Genomic DNA, 17,821 nt, shown 5'->3' with positions numbered 1-17,821 from the left:
TTCCACGAAAAGTAAGAAGGATTATCCCATGCCGGATTGTATGGAGGAGAATAGTAATTATTCCAATGCCTTTGGTTGTCTTGAAATCCTCCAAGCATGGTATTTTGATTGTAGTATCTTTGATATTGGATGCTTGGACATGTCTCCTTAGAATGACCAACTATGGAGCATATGGAACACACCTCGTAAGATTGATGCCACATTGAAAAACAAAACAGAAATTTAAGTTAGTAATATATACAAAGAGAATATGAAAAATCCTAAAAATCAAAATATAAACAAAAATAAACCAAACAATGTGAATGTGAAAAATAAGTATTTTTCAATCCCCGGCGACGCGGCGCCAAAAATTGATACGCCCAAAATAGACGCTCAATTTAACCCTGCAATGATGTAGTCGTCAGTAGTAAAGGATAAGCAAGGATCGTTCGATGCCAGAGATTGAGGGTAACTATATTAATCACACAAAAGAAAAGAAAACTAAACTAAACTAAACTACACTAAAAGAATACGTCACACACAAAAAGAAAAGAGAAAAAGATGGAGGGACAGAGAGGAGGATTGCAGAGGCGTTGCAATCCTGAAACACACTAAACTGGGGGTTTTTGGGTTTTTAACGAAAATAAACAGAAAATAAAGAAAAGAACACAATTTTGAATTTAAGGTTTTGAAAGATATGGATGAAGATGTTAGGAACTCGGAAATCCACCACCAAAATATGCTTGAGACAAATTTATCATCCTAGTTTCAATTACTAAGTCGTGAGAAAGGTTTCAATCAAGAACAAACCATGAAGCATGCGTGAGTTCTTATTACTTCCCTAGATTACTTAAGCAAGATGAACGCACCATTACTAAGCCTTTAGAATAAACAATCAAGGTATAGAACGCTATCCTATCAACAATTTATTCTAAGCATTAATCACATGTGGAAGTTTGATCGAAACAAGTATGCAAAACTAGTGTGGAACGCCTACCTAGCATGCAATCCTTTTTATTTGGTTTCACCTATTGTCCTATAGGTTTTACTACCATTGAAACAAGCATTATTAACCGTTTAGGAGATTAAAATACCTATTTCTAGCCCCACTTACAAGTTCATAATGTTCTATGCACGCGTTCATGAACATAAACAAGTAAGAGTTATCTGTAAACCAAAACCAAATAAACAATTTCACAACAAAGCAATCACAAAACTAGGAATCAAAATATTGTCAAAAACATATCTTAGGGGCTTCAAACCTCGCCCCTAACAAAAGTAGATTAGCCACACATTGTCTCAAAATTCACAACTAGAAACATATAAGTTCGAATTACAAGAAAATAAAAACCGTAAAGGGCAGAAGATGAGAGCCACGAATTCACTTTTAGGCAGCCTTGAACGCAAGAACCCCCTCAAGATGGTACACGGCAAGGCTTGATGAAGATGGATGATGGTGTGCACGGTTTTTGCTCTTGGAGGACTTCGGAATTTCAAGATTTTGTGTGCTAGGGTTTATGGCAGGAGATGGCGCTGTAGGGTGGTTATTTTTCAACGTTTGCAGCAGCCCTATGTGTATGAGAAACACCCTCAAGTTTCCTTTTCCAATTCTGCTTTGAAAATCTCCCCTAGTTGCTTGAGGATTACTCTGATTGGTGCACAATTAAATGATTTCCAAGCCATAATAATCTTCTAAAAATCTTGAGGAATCCTTGTAGGACTCTCCTTCATATTTGCAGCAGCAATAACCTTCCAAAAATGCACCCAAAATTCGTCCACAAAAGATTTCTTCCAAACAGTCCTGTTTCGACTAGGATTCGATTTCTGACTCTGAAGCTTCCTTCTTGGACAAGGAATGACTTCGTCTTGACAAGTTTCTGGATGTTTCTTGACTCCCACGTTCTCTATGACATCTTATCTTCTATATTGATCAACAAACTTCTGGAAAAACTCCAAGTAAATCGCCGGAAAAGATCTCCCAAAAAGCTTCGTGAAAAGCTGACAGTTTCTGCCTTATCGGGAAGCCTACTTTGTGCTTGGTTTCCTACTGCCTCGTTGATGCTTCTGACCAGTTATTTGGCTGTAGTTGAATTATGATATCATGTCTTCATGGATAGCTGGCCCTTTCTTCAAAGTTGCAGCTGGAATGATGCAAGAATTGCTCCTCAAAACTGTTCCCAGAAAGCTGATTCTGAAACTGCAGTTTCTGCTTTGCAGCAACTGTTTTGCACAACGATTTCCGTGGACTTCCCTTGTAATTTCTGGCCAAATGGTTGATCAAAATTGGTCCTTTGCATCAGTACTTCATGATCTATGGCTTAGTTTCTCCCTTTAAGCTCTTATTTCTCTTGAACTACTTCACGAACTACCTAAAAAGAAAACAAAGTTAAAACTGATTTTTCCAAGGAATTAACTAAGAAAAGTGTAAGGGATTTCACACTATATTTGTTGCATTTATGCTCCTATCATTTCGCTCTGAGAGTGCTAGATCAAGGAAGAACTGTGAGATTGTGTGAGAGAGAGAGAGAGAGAGAGATTCAAACAGAGATTCAAACCCAGAAGGCCAAAACAGACAAAAATAGAGAATGAGGTTCTCACTTTCTGCGTCGGCGGTGGATGCATAACGAAGACTGGGAACGAAGTCCACACCTTGTGCGTCGATGTCGCCTACTCCACTGCCTCAGATCGAGTCGGAACTCCCCACTGTCAACATCACAGCCTCAGCTCGCGTCTCCGACTCCGTCTACTCCTCGATCTGCGGTCTGAGTCGTCGCAAGCCTACCGGAACAAGTCTCGATCTGCGGTGGAGAAGATAGTTTTGCTGGTGTGGACTCTGAAGAGGTAGTCGCAAGTCTCTGCTGGTCCAAAACCGCCGGATGTGGTGGCTGGCGGTGGAGAAGTATAGGTCTGTTGTCTGGCCTCCGAAGGAAGAGAGGGTTTGAAAGAAACTGTGTGAGAGAGAGGCGACCTATGTTTGAGTCTAAGAGAGAGACTCGATTAGGTTGAATGGTCGATAGAGGGATAGGTTTTGCTTTTGACATCCAGGTTTGGGTTTTGCTTAAGTGGCTAGTTGGACTTCGACATTTGGGCTTTGGGCCTTAAACAGCCAGAAATATGACAGAGTCAGAGACAGATTCAATTACTTCATCAAAATTTCTATAGTTTTTATACACATGTTATCTTGTAATAGAAAATAATAAAAATATAATATTAATTTTTAGGGCCGGGTTAGGGCCGGGCCGGGCGGGCTTTGGGCCCAAGAGCCATATGATGAGGCCTAACTAATTCACTATCAGCATGTAATATATTCCCCCAACCACCCCCATCAGAGTACAGAAGCTAAGATCAATAGAATCATCCTCGTTTCCAGTGTTGGCCTGCTTCTGATGGTTATCTTTATCTCCAGGTAGAACTTCCAAGTGTATGCCAGGGGAAAAAGTATAGTCCTTCTCCTTTAGCAGGAACTCAGCGCCAACTTTCTCCTTTCTCTCATTCTCCAATTTGCTATTGAGCTTCACAACATCCTCTTTGGCAACCTTTAGTTTACACTCCAACTCCTCAATCTTGTTTCTTTATGCCTCCAGTTTAAGCTCACACCCCCTACACTTGGTAAGCTTTTGTTCAGTCATTTGGCAACAAGGAAGACAAGCTGGTGGCATTAGGCTGCGGGCAACCACCCAGCACTCTTCTGGGTTCCATATCAAACACTCACCAAAGGTAACAAAGGAACCACCTGACCGATTACTGAGGATTGTTAGCTTGAAGAAGAAGGAAATGCAGAGAAAATAGAGGCTGTGCTACTGTATTGATCGAAATTGAGTAAAAGGGTTACAACAGCAGGCTTACATAGTTTTGGACACGTGTACAATAGCTGTAGATTTAGTAAAAGTGAGGTAAATTTTTACTACTCTCTGTTAACAAGGATCACAACTCAGAACACTGATGCTGTCTGAACATTGGCTTTTGATCACAGGATCCATGTTCTCCTCTTGCTGGGAAGCCTGTGGATGTCTTGGATGATGAACAACCTTCTCACCAACCATCTGCAACAGATTTTCGATCATTTGATTCGAGACCACACAGGATTTGCTCAACAGCCTCTATATTTTGCCTTGGCGTTTTCTAGAAGGTTTGGATCACTAAGGGAGACGGGGGAAGCTGTTACATTTAATTACACCATGATTAGATAGCTGAAAACATGAGGGGAGAAAAACAGAGGTGAATAAACATAGCAAGTCAAATTGATGATAAAAATTCAAAGAAAATAATTTTGTACAGTTTGGTAGGAGAGAATGTGTACGATACTTGATTACACTAGGGGAGATGAGCAATGATTGACACTAAAACATGGGCTTCCGAATTCTTCAGAATTTCGAGAAATACAAATATGCACATTTTGCAGATTGGAGGGCCGAGGCTGTTTATGGTGATTGGTGTCGTTGTAATGTGTTTCCACTATAAAATTATTAGTCTTAAGCTGTGATTTTAGTGGACTTTAACAGAAAAGAAAGCACCTGTTTAAAGAGTGAAAATCAACTCCAACTGTAAAAAAACCACAACAACTACATAAACTACTTATTAAGGGGGAAAACATACCACATGCCCACCGGTTGACATTGTCCTCTGCATTACGTTTTGATAGGACATTTGTGTACCAGTTCGTCCACTAACTGTTTTCCTGTCAAATAGAATTACTACTCTGAGAATGACTTGGACAGTGACAAATGGAAGTCATTCTCAGAGTTGCTTTCCCACAAGATCACACACACAAAAAAGATGTCGTACAAGAGGAGCATTATTGCTTTCCAAACATGATACTCTTACGTTCTCTATGTGGTGATGCAGAGATTTGTTATATGGGTACCTGGAGTTGGCATAAAATGGGGAATATCACTGTTCACTGTTCATAAAACATTAAGTTTTTTAACTTACTTAAACAAGTCCCGAGTTCTTAGTACTGCTCCAAAACGAATCAATTCTTTCGATCAGCAGCTTCACTTCCAATTGCTAGTAACACTGAAATGAACTCTACAATCTGAGTTCAGTGTGAGCAGCCTAATGTGCAAATGTTGCACTAGTTTATCAATTGAAATTCCATATAACAAATGAAGTTCCATTACCAGAAAATATATGAAGGGAATCTCTTTAGAAAGCAGTGGAGAATTGACGGACAATAAAGCAGAAATAAATCATTTCTTAAATTAAGGAATGGAATAGAGAAGCCATACAAGCGGACACCTTTAAACCATGCTTTCCAAGAGGCGGCAGTAACTTGCCGTAGTTAACATCAAGTTGTCCGCCGATGGGAACATCCAAAAGAGTCAGCAAATCACCTAGAGGATGGAAGGGCGGATTAGTATTTAATTTCTCGTGATATAAGATGAACTACTCCTACTTTAAACACCAAAATCATTTGCTCCTTCAAAGTCCTATCACCATGAAAGAGGAAATAATAACATTACCCTTCAGGCATAGGACGTGCGTGCATAGCATCTTAAGGATGTACCAACTTAAAAACAAAATAAAAAAAACGTACAAAACAAAATAACTTTACCTAGGCTCTCCAGTATGGCCACAACAATCTCAGGATTAGCAATAATTGTGGATCCATCAGTAATTTTACGTCCATAGCACGATATGTTCCAGCAGGTAGCCTCCTAGAGTCTAACAAAATGATGCTTACCGTTAATGAGTTAAAGAGAACAGATTTTGGTCGTGAGTCCTCCAGCATGGTGAAGCAATCTTCTTATAAAACTGCGGAAAATAGACAAATGAATTTTAATGCAGAAACTAAAGCAAAATGCATGCATATTTGTAGTAAATGTAAGATGAGATAGAATCAAATAATTGCTACCTTGGGCCAGAGATTTTACAAGATAGTTCAGGTGGAGATAAAAATTTTATAGCACAAAGTGTATCTGCTGCATTTTTATGCACTATAGGAGAATCCTATAGAAATCATGCTCATAAGAGTTGTCTCATTTACGCAAACAGATCACACTTCATAATATACATAAAATATATCGCACAAAGTAATAAATATATCGCACAAACTAATAGATTTCCTGTTCAAGGACAATATTCCGTCAACAAAGGCATTCGGAACATCATGGTTCAATTCTAAGCCTTTTCTCCAAAAGCAGTTCACATATATACATGTTCAGGTGGGAAGCCCCCAAGAAGGGCTTGCATGAACACCTTATATGCAAAATTAATAATTACTTACCGAAGAGCTGAATTTGTCTGCAATCATCTCTAGCACATCTGCATCCTTTTATCAACTTTGCTTCCTAATTAAGGTGTTCTCTCTATCTTCAAAAAAATAAAAAATAAAAATAAACAAAGTTTGTATAAATATGTGTATGAAATAAGCTGGGTTTTCCAGGACCACCCTGCCTTAGTCCTTACTAAGGTAAACCAATTAATCAAAAGCATGCCAATATTCAAGCCAAGCTGAGATCCCTCTTGTAGTAAGTGGTAAACTGGTGATGATTAAAAGCCCAAGATGCTAGTTACTGGTGTATAAACTTTGAAATAATATTGCAGTAGTTCCAACCTGTAGCACCAGTAGATGACCAACAACCAAACTCCATTACATAGATGTTATTCCAGTCAGGTCAACTAGCTTCTTGACACTTTTCTTCATGACCCTGGATGCCCACATAAGTACATCAGCTAAGCAAAAGTTTACTGAGCATATAAACTTGACACCGGAAAGCTCAACGTTTAACATTGTTGAACATAGCATCAATGTAATATATGTATATATCACTATTCAAAAACACAAAGCCTAAAAGATGATTCGGCACTTGATTTATGGCTTTGATCCTCTTGAAATGGTTTATAGGAAGCCTTTTATCTTGAATGCAGTTTTCCATTAGCATCGTGAATATTACTAATCCTGCAAGTGAACTACCCACAGTAGCAACTGTGTTTTCCTATCCAATTACAAGCAAATTGAAAATTCATTAATTCATAATCCTCACTTCACCTGGAGGTGAGAAAGCAGAAAGAGAAACATACAATATATTCATCAAAAATTCAAAATCCCAATGGAAGAGTAACACTTACATGTAATGAAATAAAACTGCCCGTCAGTTCTGTAAGTGCCTGCAGCATCCCAAATTCACAATGGTATTATGAAATATTAGAGAAGTAGCTAGCAGAAAGAATTAAAGTATCCACTTTCGATCTGTTTTATTTTTTGAGACTGGGAGGGATCTCAGTCAGGCGCGGATCTAGGTAGGGGCAAATTTTGGGTTGAAAAAAAAAAACCTATATGTATGATTTATATTTTTTGTTTATATGTATGTTTGTTTATAGAAGCCCATCCAAACTCCGAATTATCGAAGCTAAACTCCTCTTTGGCTCTCCCATTCTCTCCGTCTATCACAAATTCTCATTCTTCGTCTTCTTCTTCTTCCCAAAAAGGCCTAAATTACGGACTAAATTCAATCTTTGAACACTTAACTCTCAGGTTCTCATGTCTCCACTCTTGCATTTCCACACCTGTGCATAATTGTACTAAAAAAAAAATTTTGGCCTTCACCCAAACAAACACATGAATATGTAGCCCTCCCCATTTTCAAATCCTAGATCCACCACTGATCTGAGTAGAACATAATTTGGATCACACTATGCATCTTCAAGGTGGTACACTTGGGGCCTATGAGACGTTGCCGCTGTTCAACAAATTGATTCTACACACATGACCAGAGATTAAAACAAGCTGAGAAGCAGCGAACTTTGGCATATCTGAAGCATTAAAACAGGCCTAGGGTCTGACTCTTCATGGAGGAGGTAGTACAACACCAAAAGTCTCATACTCCTCGTATTATGCTCTCACATCTTTTTCACTAAACCTTCACCAACTCTCCACGTTTCTAACATCAAACAAAAGCTCAGTCTCCATGATAAAGTTCTGAAAATAACAGCTCATCACTGCATCACAACTACATAGAATGCTTTAAAAAATAACAACAACAATCATAATAAATAAAATAAAAACAAGAAGGATATGATAAATTCACTTTGTTCTAGGAAAATGTTACAGACCCCTGCTACAAAATAAATCAATGGGAAATCCAGCAATAACCATCATCTCGATCCCAAATTTTAAGCAATGCCCATCTTCTTGAGCTCCAATCTTGGATGATTTCACATTTAATTTTGTCATTCAGTATTTTTATTGCTTGCAATCATAATTCGTGCATTTAGAAATATAATTAAAAATAGCTCAAGAAAAAAGAAATACTTTAAGACTACTCGAGCAAATGAAAAATCCACATATATAATTACATCTTAGCAGATAAAACTGCACCTGAGTTTGTAATTAGTATGTAAAGACTCTGACAGACAACTACATGAATATGTGATTACTTTTCATCGTGCAAACAATTTATTGGCATGCAGTAGTAATGAAAAAAGTAGTGCATTGAAAAAACAAAACTGAATGCTTTACTACATTAACAAGTACTTATTCAACTCTTTGCTCATAGGTTACTGATCGATAAGAAACAATAACAATTAACAAAGAACTATTGTGCCTGGGGAGCTGGAACACTTGCTGACAAAAGCTTAAGAAGATCCCTAGCCTAGACAAAAATATATGCATTTCTAGTCCTTCTGGTTGTTGAGACTGTCATGCAACCGTCAACCTGACCACAATTATGAATACAACAATTTGTTGAAATACTGATGAATCTAAAGTAGACTTGAAAAAAAAAATCAATATACAGATCAACATACGAACATTCAGAAACAATATGTTTTATGACATACCAGATTCAGTGCACATGAAATGACATACTCTTCTAAAGCAGATTTCACCACTGGCCAACTTTGTTGCAAATCTGTTTCTGCACAGACAAAACAGTGCAGAGCATTGGTGAGAAAGAGTCCTCGTTCTTTCGATGAATTACGACATTACTAATAATCTAAAAATCTCATGAATCGATTCTGCAAATACATTCAGTAATTCAAGGCTGTTCATGACTAAAATTTCAATAAGATAAAGTAAATGAACTTTTCTTTTCCCACAAATTCTGAGCAGCATAGCATAACAAACAAAGAACAATAAGAACAAGAAAGAGGAAGGTACCTCTGTATTTAGGAAAGATTGTACAAACTGAGCTCACTTAAAACCCCTCATCTTTCTACGTTCAACCAAAAGCCAGACTTGTGGTACTCCATTGGGTCCTCGTTCGACATGTTCTGCTGCTCAACATCGCCGTTCCCGTTAATCGGGGCCATTGTTTCTGTTCTGGTTACTGAAGCCCTAGACACAGAGAAAGAGAGACCACTCGAACGGCGTCGTTCGTGGTGTAGGGTTTTAGGGGAAGGGCGGCGAAGATTTCGGGTTGATCAGATTCCTTACGCGCAAGGCTAATCAATATTATTGAGCAATAAAAGTTCAAACCTGTCGTACGACCTTGGCTTCATTGACACCCGGAATGCTCAAGTTTTGGCTAACTTTCATGTTGAAATTATGGCCAACGATGATGTAGTGATTCTGGTTGACACCATTGATTTGAAATTTTGAACATGAAACTAAGGCGAAGGCTAAACGGAGATTAGTGTGGTAGGACATGTAAATGCCTAGCGAGTGTACAGCTCCCTAGCTATTTGACAATTTCCCCTTGAAACCTGTTACTGCAGCGGACGGGAGAAGAGGGAGAAATGAAGGTTTGGGCCGTGGACCTAGCTTACCATCTTCTCAAAGGCCCTAGTAATCTCACAGTCTCACCTATACTTGCTCTTCCATGGCGTTTCGTTCACCCCACCTGCGAGTCCTGAATTCTCGTCTTAACATTTTCTTAATCTGAACTGTTTAATGTTTTACGACAAGTTTTGGCAGTATTATCTCTGAAAAATAAGAATATATATCTTACCAACGTTGTTGAGCTGCATATCTTAGTATTTTTTGTAGGCAACACGAAGCAACCGATCAAAGTGTCCGATCGGTTGAGGGGTAAGTCTCAATGACGGTGAAGGTGTCACTTTCTAGTCTTTGAGATATTTGTCATAAGAATGGTACATGGTCAAAAGAGGTTAACGATATGAACCAAGGACCCTCTAACGATCAAGTTAATTTTTGCAAAAATTTTAACTAAGAATCATATTTTATTTGGGAGAATGTGTCCTATGTTTGTCAAAAATGAAAAGAGGCCAATGATACCCCCTTTACGATGTGGGAAGTCCAAGATTCAAACATAAATAGCTAGGGTCTCTATTCTCTAATCGGCATTGATGTGTGGGGTGTCTCAAAAAGAATTCGAGAGAACATTCTTAATAGTGTGTCACCAGTGAAATTTATATATGTCTAGATGTACACAACCATGCTGTCATGCTGATAGGATCGCCGTTACTCTTGAGGAGGTACTGACTAGGTCCTTGTTTTCTTTACATCAAAAATGGTGAGGTCCTAGGAGATGGCCCGTAGCACAACACCACCAACAACATCGGCTGTTCGCCTGTGCCAGAGCAACATGTAACGGTGTTGTTGGTATGCTCGGAGATTTATGTACTAAGGTGTTCTTCGCATTTGTAAATTATTGGTGTCGCCTCTTATCAATTATGAATATGACTTTCATTAATGAAAATGAGACATACATAGAATGTTTCGTATATACTGAAGTGAACATAAGTTTGATATTTTAATATCAATAATGACCGTAAAACACATCCGACAAGGAGTTTTGAGATCAGAACACGGTGAAATCAATCGGTGACCCGATACCTAACCTAAGGATAAGATTCAAGATACATCATAGGTAGTCATCAAGCAAGAGTATGGACCTACCATTTGCATAATTGGAGTATCATCCAAGGAAGTGTACCAAACATTGCTTTGTATATGTGCGTTTGGTGGTGGGGAAGAAGAAGACTAAATCTGACTGACCGGGTGGTCCCTAGAACATGATGAGCTTGAAACGGACCCAGGGGTTCTCTACAGAAAACCCAAATAGGAGACCAAAGAATTTTCTAAGAGCTACCTTGTCTCCAAGCTCGGGGACTAACCCTAGTGTTTGATCGAATTGTTATAAGCTTCCACTCTTTGCTTAAACAACACAACGGAAGCTACATATGCTCATTCCATCATTGCTTGGTTTCGTTAAAGCCCAGACAACCCAATATGCTTGCTATTATGTGTCTTCTTCCTCCCTCCCCGATCACAACTCGTCAACTCCTTTCTGCTTTAAATATGGTAGAAGTATATTTGGGGAGCTGTGTTTTTGAAGATGGACACAAGCTAGTGGACAAAGATTAAAGGAGAATCATCTATTGAATGAGGAATATAAACAAACAAGGAGTACTTTCTTGTATATTTCCCTAAGATTTTCCATCTTGTGCCAAAGATATTACAGGATCACCAACATATTATGATCCACTAACTTCTTGATTAAATCTATTACCCGCGCCACTAATGGTCCTACCCCCGCTTAATAAGATGGATCACTCATTTCTTCGCCGTTTCCGTTCATCATTACACCTTTTCACTTAGTAACTAGCCGAAGCAAGGGTGCCGGTTTCCATGGGGTGCGAAAGGCGTTAAACAAGCACAACAGTTTGTTATAATGTGTGAACAAGACTCAAGTGAAACTATCGCAAAATTACTATGACAAAGTGTTCCACTGATGACATTAAAAAACGTTTGTTTAGAGCAATTGGACAAGAAAACTTAGATCTACTCTTCTCATGAACTTTGTTAGGCATTATGAGCAATAAGGTATCATAAGTGGGGTTGGCCTTTGCTTTTGATGAGCTAGAATACGAGTTTCTTTTTTGACTGAAAGTGTTAAATCTCCCCAACATCGTTTATGATTTGACACACTTCTTTGAGACTCAAGTATCCCTCACTATGAGACTGAGTGTTGCCAAAGCCCCACCAAAGTATTCAATTCTAAGATTTGAGTTGGCAACAAGCAGTTCATGATTTACACCACCAAAGCCTACCTATCCAATCCAACAGAGAGTCCAGATCACTCCACGTGTCTCACACACCTCAAAAGAACTCCCTAATTCCCTCACTTCCTCCCAGCCCTCCACTGACTAAAACCTCCTTATAAATACACCACCTCCCCCATGCCACCACACCAAAACCATCCATGGAAAACGGCCAGAAAAAGAGCTCCTCCGGCGACACATTCTCCTTCCCAAGCACACCGGTCCGCGACCAAGACTCCGAAGACTTCGAATTCGGCTGCTACACACCCGACTCTGCCTCCAGTGACCCCTGCAAGGACTCCCCAGCAGACCATTTGTTCTTCAATGGCAAACTCCTACCTCATGCCTTCCCCTTTCAACCAAACAATAATGGCATGCTACTTGTCGTTGATCACTCTCGTCGCACAAGCCGAACGAACAGCATTAGCAGCAAGGACTCGCTTTCGCTCATGTCCTCAAGAAGCAATAGCACTAACAGTAGAAGCAGCACTAGCAGTTGCAGCAGCAGCGCAAGGACAAGTTCAAGTGACAATTCTGAGAGGAAGTTGATGCATCATCATCACTACAGCAGAACGACACCGTTTAGATCATCGGACAGATACAAAACCGGAGGTGGTGCACAACTTTATGGATCTTCTCAGAGATGGCAATTCATAACACCTGTGCCGACTTTAAGCCGGGACACTTCAGTTAAGAAGAAAGTGGAGATTGCTGCAGCTGGGAAAGGAAAACCCAACAAAGCAAAGAAGAAAAGGAAGGTGAAGACGGTTGTGGTCCGGCGCCGGAGGCTCTGCCGGAGGTTTTTCCGGTGGCTGGTTTCGGCCTGCATAAAGTGTCACGCAATGGAGCCATCCAAGAAAAGTGATGTTGTTGATCATGTAAAAGATGGGAATCATGTGAAGCTACAATGACTTTTTGTGTATCACATTCTTGTATTTTGTTTATTTTGGATGCATGATGAGGTCAAGTTAATTAGCATTTTGGAGTTTGGTTTTGTGGGTTTTGAAAGTAGAACTGGGGTTGCGCGCTTTGAGCTTTGGCTTTTCTCTTTAAACTTTGAAGAAAGCAAAAGTTATTCTGGGGACGTTAACAAGGAAAAAGTTTTTGGCTTGATTTTATCTACGGTGTCTGATAATTATTAAAATCCCAAATATTTGAAAACCCAGAACAATTAGCTAAGCTTAATATCAAAGAGAGAACCAGAAGGAGATCCTGAGTGAGAGTGAGAGTGTGGAGAGACTGAGGACCACACCCACTTGGATACTAATGGTTCCTATAAACTCACATAGAAAAGAGGGCTGTGAGTTTGAGTGAATCACATTCATCTATGCTGGTTTTGGTGGTTGCAAACTTGGGACTCTCTAGCTAGTTCGAGTTTTCTGTAAAACATATTGCACATGCTGTGTTTCGGTTTGATAATGAAGGCAGGGTGTTTCTCACTATAACTATAAGTTGTGTTTGTAAGGCTTTCGGAAACTACGATTTCATTTTCGACATCCATTGTTTATTGGATGTAAAGCTTGATCGGTTGCTGAACCACCTCAAATTTTTGTAGTTAATTTTGATGATTAGTGACATTGAGAACAAAACAAAAAATTGGGGAAATTTCTTCTTAGATGAACTACAAGCACAACTGAGATCAATAACCAAGTCTCATTAACAAAGAAAAGAGAAACACAAAGATATGAAAGAGCTAAGCGCATGAAACCAAGCAAAGGAGCTCAAAAGCTTTTGCCTAGATACTACTTCAGACCCGTTGTCCCTCCTAATAATACAATCCTCCCCGTTTTCACTCTAAGAAGGTCTCCATGACATCAGAATACATACCGGCTTCAGAATTCCGATTGTACACGTTCTGGTGCTGGTGGTGATGATCAACTGAAGTTGAAGATGATGAGGTCATTCTTGCAGGCAAAGTGAAGCTCCTCTTGTACTTATTTTCCATGTTCATCTTCCTTGCATTACTACTATCCGGATGGCAATCCAAGCTCAAGAACTCGTGATTGGGATTGTTGGAAGCATCTGAATTCGGATCTTCCTCTGCTGCTTTGTTTCCTAAGTTCTCCGGGTTGAACAAAAGCTTTGCATCCTCACTTCGTCCAGTGAGGGCACTGAAGAAAGACAGCCCATTTGGCCACTTGATGTCATTTTCATGCTGTTCTCCTCCTCCCATCATGTGGTGATCTCCCATTTGGGTTTCGGCCGAATGAGGCAGCAAAAACATATGGGTACTTTCGTCTTTGTTGGGTTGGTGAGGATACCCTAGTCTGGCTGCAGCGGAGTTTTGAAAATTGGGTGAAGGCAGCTGCATAGATGTTGCAGGTGGGAGTGGCCTTTGAGCCCAATTGAACAAAGGAGGAGGAGGTCGAATTGGAATGGGGGATTGCTTCGAAGGAAGTACTGGAACAGAGGAATTTGAATTGTTTCTGTTTGAAGCAAAAAGCTGAGATAGGTAGAAACCAGATTGGTAGCCTAGAGATTCAAAGGTGTGCCTCATTCTTAGCACAAAATGAAGGTCTTCAGGTATCTGATACATAGTAATATTAGTCATGTTCTTATTCTAGTTTGGTGAATATTTTGCATACATTTTTTTTTCTTTTTGCTAGGAACAAACATAGAAGCAATTATTGAAGCGAAAAGAGATTATTTTCTCACAATTTTGCAGGAACCCAATTGCAGAAGTCCATGGCCAGCTTGAATTACAGCAATTGTCTGGTGAAATAACAAAAAATGAACTGTTAAAAAAATAAAAAATAAAACAAAGAACACCCAGGAAAAAAATTGCTGAAAATGGGAGCAAGGCAATAATAGTAACATTAACTATTTTCTATTTCTGACCTGTATTCCTGACTCGAACTGATCAGTCCATTCAGGAGGAAGCTGCAATAAATAGCATAAAAATATGAAGGTTACTGTCAGTGTCTAATAAATACCATCTAATCACAGACCTCTTCTAACTCCCCTGTGTCTTTAACCAATAATTGAAGTATAAAATTGACAAGAAATTAAAAACATGTGGGTTTTGATTACATACAGCATCAAATGAACTTTGCCAGTAGTTGGAGATGTTTGGTTCGCACTCTGTTGGTTCTTTGAAGACCCATTTGTGGCACTTATCAGATGCAACCTTCCCCATCAACCTGTTTAAATTCACCAATTCAAAAAATTTAAATTTCTCATAATAATAATACTTTCAAGTCCTACAAGATGTTCATATTCTAAAAATCACATACATACCCACCCTTCTCCATAATTATATAGTTGAATGGACATTTTGCTGAAGGATTTTCTGACAGGATCTTCTCCATCAATGTCTGGAAGACAATCTGCAACTCTTCCTCGGCAAAACCCATCTTCCCACATCAACATCCTTCACCAAATTCAATATTTACAAAATCAAAAAAGTGAAAAACCAAAAAAAAAAAAAAACATAAGTTTTATTACTTCAAACAACGATCAAAATATACCAAATACCCATTTTTGAGTGTCATTTTCCAAGTCAAATAACACTAAAATTCAACTCATACTTATGAAGTTCATATTCATCTCCTCTGTTTCAACCCATCTCCCCACATCAACATCCTTCACCAAATTCAATATTTACAAAATCAAATCACAAGAAAAAAAAATTTATTACTTCAAACAACAATCAAAATATACCAAATACCCATTTTTGAGTGTCATTTTCCAAGTCAAATAACACTAAAATTAAACTCATACTTATGAAGTTCATACTCATCTCCTCTGTTTCAACCCATCGTCCCACATCAACATCCTTCACCAAATTAGATAACTTAAAAGGAACAAAAAAAAACATAACTTTTTCATCATCTAAAGAAAAAATCACAAATTTACCAAATATCATCTCTCAGTATCATTTACAAAGTCAAACAACACTGAAATTAGACTCATTTTCATGTTAAACCAACTCATACTCAGCTCCTCTGTTTCTAATTAAGTTGTGCTCAAAAGCTCAAATACAAGCAAACCATATACTTACAAGCTACCATTATCATCCCCAACCTTGCAGCCATTACCACCCCTGACTCTCCTGCACCAAGAATCAAACCAATCAACAAAGACCCAAAAAAGAAAACTAGAAAAACAGCAACAAAATCAAAGTCTCCAAAGCTCAAGACAAAGATCAAGGGGCAGAGAGAGGGAGAAGGATAAAAGAAGCATACGGGCGTGGACGGATGGTCCAGAAGACAGAGTAAGTCCAGTCTGAGTTAAGACAGACGGTTCTGAGGGCCTCGTGAAGGGCCATCATCCCAATTGCTTCTTTGCTCCTATCTGTTGTTGATCCTCCTGAGCCCACCATCTCTCTCTCTCTCCCTCTCTCTCTCTCTCTCTCTTTCTATAACTTTTTGCTCTTTTGCCAATTTAGAAAACCCACCGTTTCCTTTTTATTTTTTCTCCCTTCTAATCTGGAACACACTGAGATACTATAGCCTACTACAGTAGTACTACTAGTCTCTCCTCCTCTTCTGAGCTCAAAGTTTCAATCTTTATTTTTATCTGCACATTGCTTAACCACCACAAAGCTCACCCTTTACTTTCTTCATCCCCTCTCTCTCTCTCTCTCTCTCTCTCTCTCTCTGATTTTTGTTTTATTTTATCTCTTCTCCCCTGTTTTGTTTGTCCCAAGTAGAAGTCTGAATTGGTATTCTTGAGGTAAAAAGCAGAGGGAGGAGTAGAAAGTGGGGGGCTCTGGGGGGGGGCGCTTTTTGGTGGTGTTGCTGCCATTGTGTTTATTAAGAGAGCATTGAGGAAAGAGAGTGGGGTCAGCTTTTATCCTAGTCCCCTCTGTCTCTCTTGCAAAGAATCACAGTAAAATGAGAGGAATTCTACTGTGGTGGGGGAAAAGTAAAAAAGCAGAGGCTTTGTGAATTATTATGACCATTACTTGACTAATTACCATTTTACCCTTTTCCTAGGTCTGTCAATTTTTCTTTTTTTCTTTTGGGCATTTTGCACATTTTGCCTCTTTTTTCTAAACGTCAATGTTATTTCGTATGTTTTAGAAGAAACATGCTCTTGACTTCTTAGTTTTGACCTCACATTGCATTGTCTTTCTGGTGCCTTCTTCTAACGAACCTATTTTAATAATGGTTGGTCATTATTTTTATGAACAGTTAATAACTATAAAAACACAAGTGCAAGTCTACATAACTCGACAATCGACATTCATAAGATTAGACACATTTTGAAACTTGTAGATCAAGTAGAGTAACCTGAAACCCAATGAAATACCATCACATTTTACTTGAGTTTTATCATGATTTTTTGAATTTCTGATTGAATAGGCAATTATACTATTGAGTTCCCAAAACAACCTTTTTCCTTTAGAGGGAAATGGGTTAAATTCTCTGCATGTAATCTATCTTAGGCTCTTAGCCTTTAGTTCCAATAATATATCAAACTTTTACATCATGCTACTATTACCAACTTACCAACTCCATTTGAGCATCATATCCACCTTTTTTACGTGATGCTACTATTAGCCAATAACTACATTGGAGCATCATAACAAACTTTTCTAGTGTTTGTGACAAATTATAGGCCTATCATTGCACCATTAACTATGTTATAAAATTTACTGCACAATGAACAGAAAAAAGGAAGCAAGAAAAAGATTGAAAATTAGCCCTTACAAAGAAAATAATTTCAAAAAGTAAATTTTTGGGTGGTAAAGAGAAGATGAATGATTTTGCTATAATGCATTTTCACTTTCAGCCGCTGATTAAGCAGCAAATATCGGTGAGTTTGAATAGTGAATAGTGGAATTGATCTTTTTGGTTGGAAAAGTTCTAATCTCATCAACAATGGGATGATTGGGATCCTATATGTGCTCTGAAGCTGGACTTTACCAGTTAGCTTGCATTTTGCACCTGTA

At 38.7% G+C, this 17,821-nt stretch overlaps 2 protein-coding genes and 2 long non-coding RNA genes across 7 annotated transcripts; 1 reads left to right on the top strand and 3 right to left on the bottom strand.

Annotated features, from left to right (window-relative positions):
• Positions 1–3,254: 3,254 nt before the first annotated feature.
• Positions 3,255–6,869, bottom strand: LOC121049528. 3 transcript variants are annotated; one of them, XR_005800636.1, is made up of 4 exons: positions 5,534–6,869; positions 4,576–5,312; positions 3,885–4,137; positions 3,255–3,712 (listed from the first exon to the last, which is right to left on the bottom strand). It is a non-coding gene; the product is annotated as an uncharacterized LOC121049528 (long non-coding RNA). The 3 variants fall into 3 exon arrangements; XR_005800635.1 differs by having other exon boundaries at positions 4,576–5,733; positions 6,206–6,869; XR_005800634.1 differs by having other exon boundaries at positions 4,576–6,859.
• A 1,673-nt stretch (positions 6,870–8,542) lies between these two features.
• Positions 8,543–9,384, bottom strand: LOC121053155. The gene is made up of 3 exons (XR_005810926.1): positions 9,080–9,384; positions 8,761–8,837; positions 8,543–8,636 (listed from the first exon to the last, which is right to left on the bottom strand). It is a non-coding gene; the product is annotated as an uncharacterized LOC121053155 (long non-coding RNA).
• A 2,696-nt stretch (positions 9,385–12,080) lies between these two features.
• Positions 12,081–12,903, top strand: LOC112167973. The gene has a single exon (XM_024305081.2). The coding sequence runs from the start codon at positions 12,087–12,089 to the stop codon at positions 12,834–12,836; it is 750 nt and encodes a 249-aa protein (XP_024160849.1). The 5' UTR covers positions 12,081–12,086; the 3' UTR covers positions 12,837–12,903.
• Positions 12,904–13,526: 623 nt separating this feature from the next.
• Positions 13,527–16,636, bottom strand: LOC112167971 (protein RICE SALT SENSITIVE 3). 2 transcript variants are annotated; one of them, XM_024305079.2, is made up of 7 exons: positions 16,110–16,636; positions 15,926–15,976; positions 15,167–15,295; positions 14,960–15,065; positions 14,764–14,805; positions 14,581–14,637; positions 13,527–14,452 (listed from the first exon to the last, which is right to left on the bottom strand). In XM_024305079.2, the coding sequence occupies exons 1-7, from the start codon at positions 16,244–16,246 to the stop codon at positions 13,715–13,717; spliced, it is 1,260 nt and encodes a 419-aa protein (XP_024160847.1). In that variant the 5' UTR covers positions 16,247–16,636; the 3' UTR covers positions 13,527–13,714. The 2 variants fall into 2 exon arrangements, with proteins under 2 accessions (XP_024160847.1, XP_024160848.1); XM_024305080.2 differs by having other exon boundaries at positions 15,163–15,295; positions 16,110–16,192.
• Between the last annotated feature and the right edge of the window lie 1,185 nt (positions 16,637–17,821).

The sequence above is a fragment of the Rosa chinensis genome, chromosome 5 (genome assembly GCF_002994745.2).
Source record: "Rosa chinensis cultivar Old Blush chromosome 5, RchiOBHm-V2, whole genome shotgun sequence".
NCBI lineage: Eukaryota > Viridiplantae > Streptophyta > Magnoliopsida > Rosales > Rosaceae > Rosa > Rosa chinensis.
Note: the sequence above shows the minus strand (reverse complement) of the source record. Positions and strands in the feature narration are given on the sequence as shown.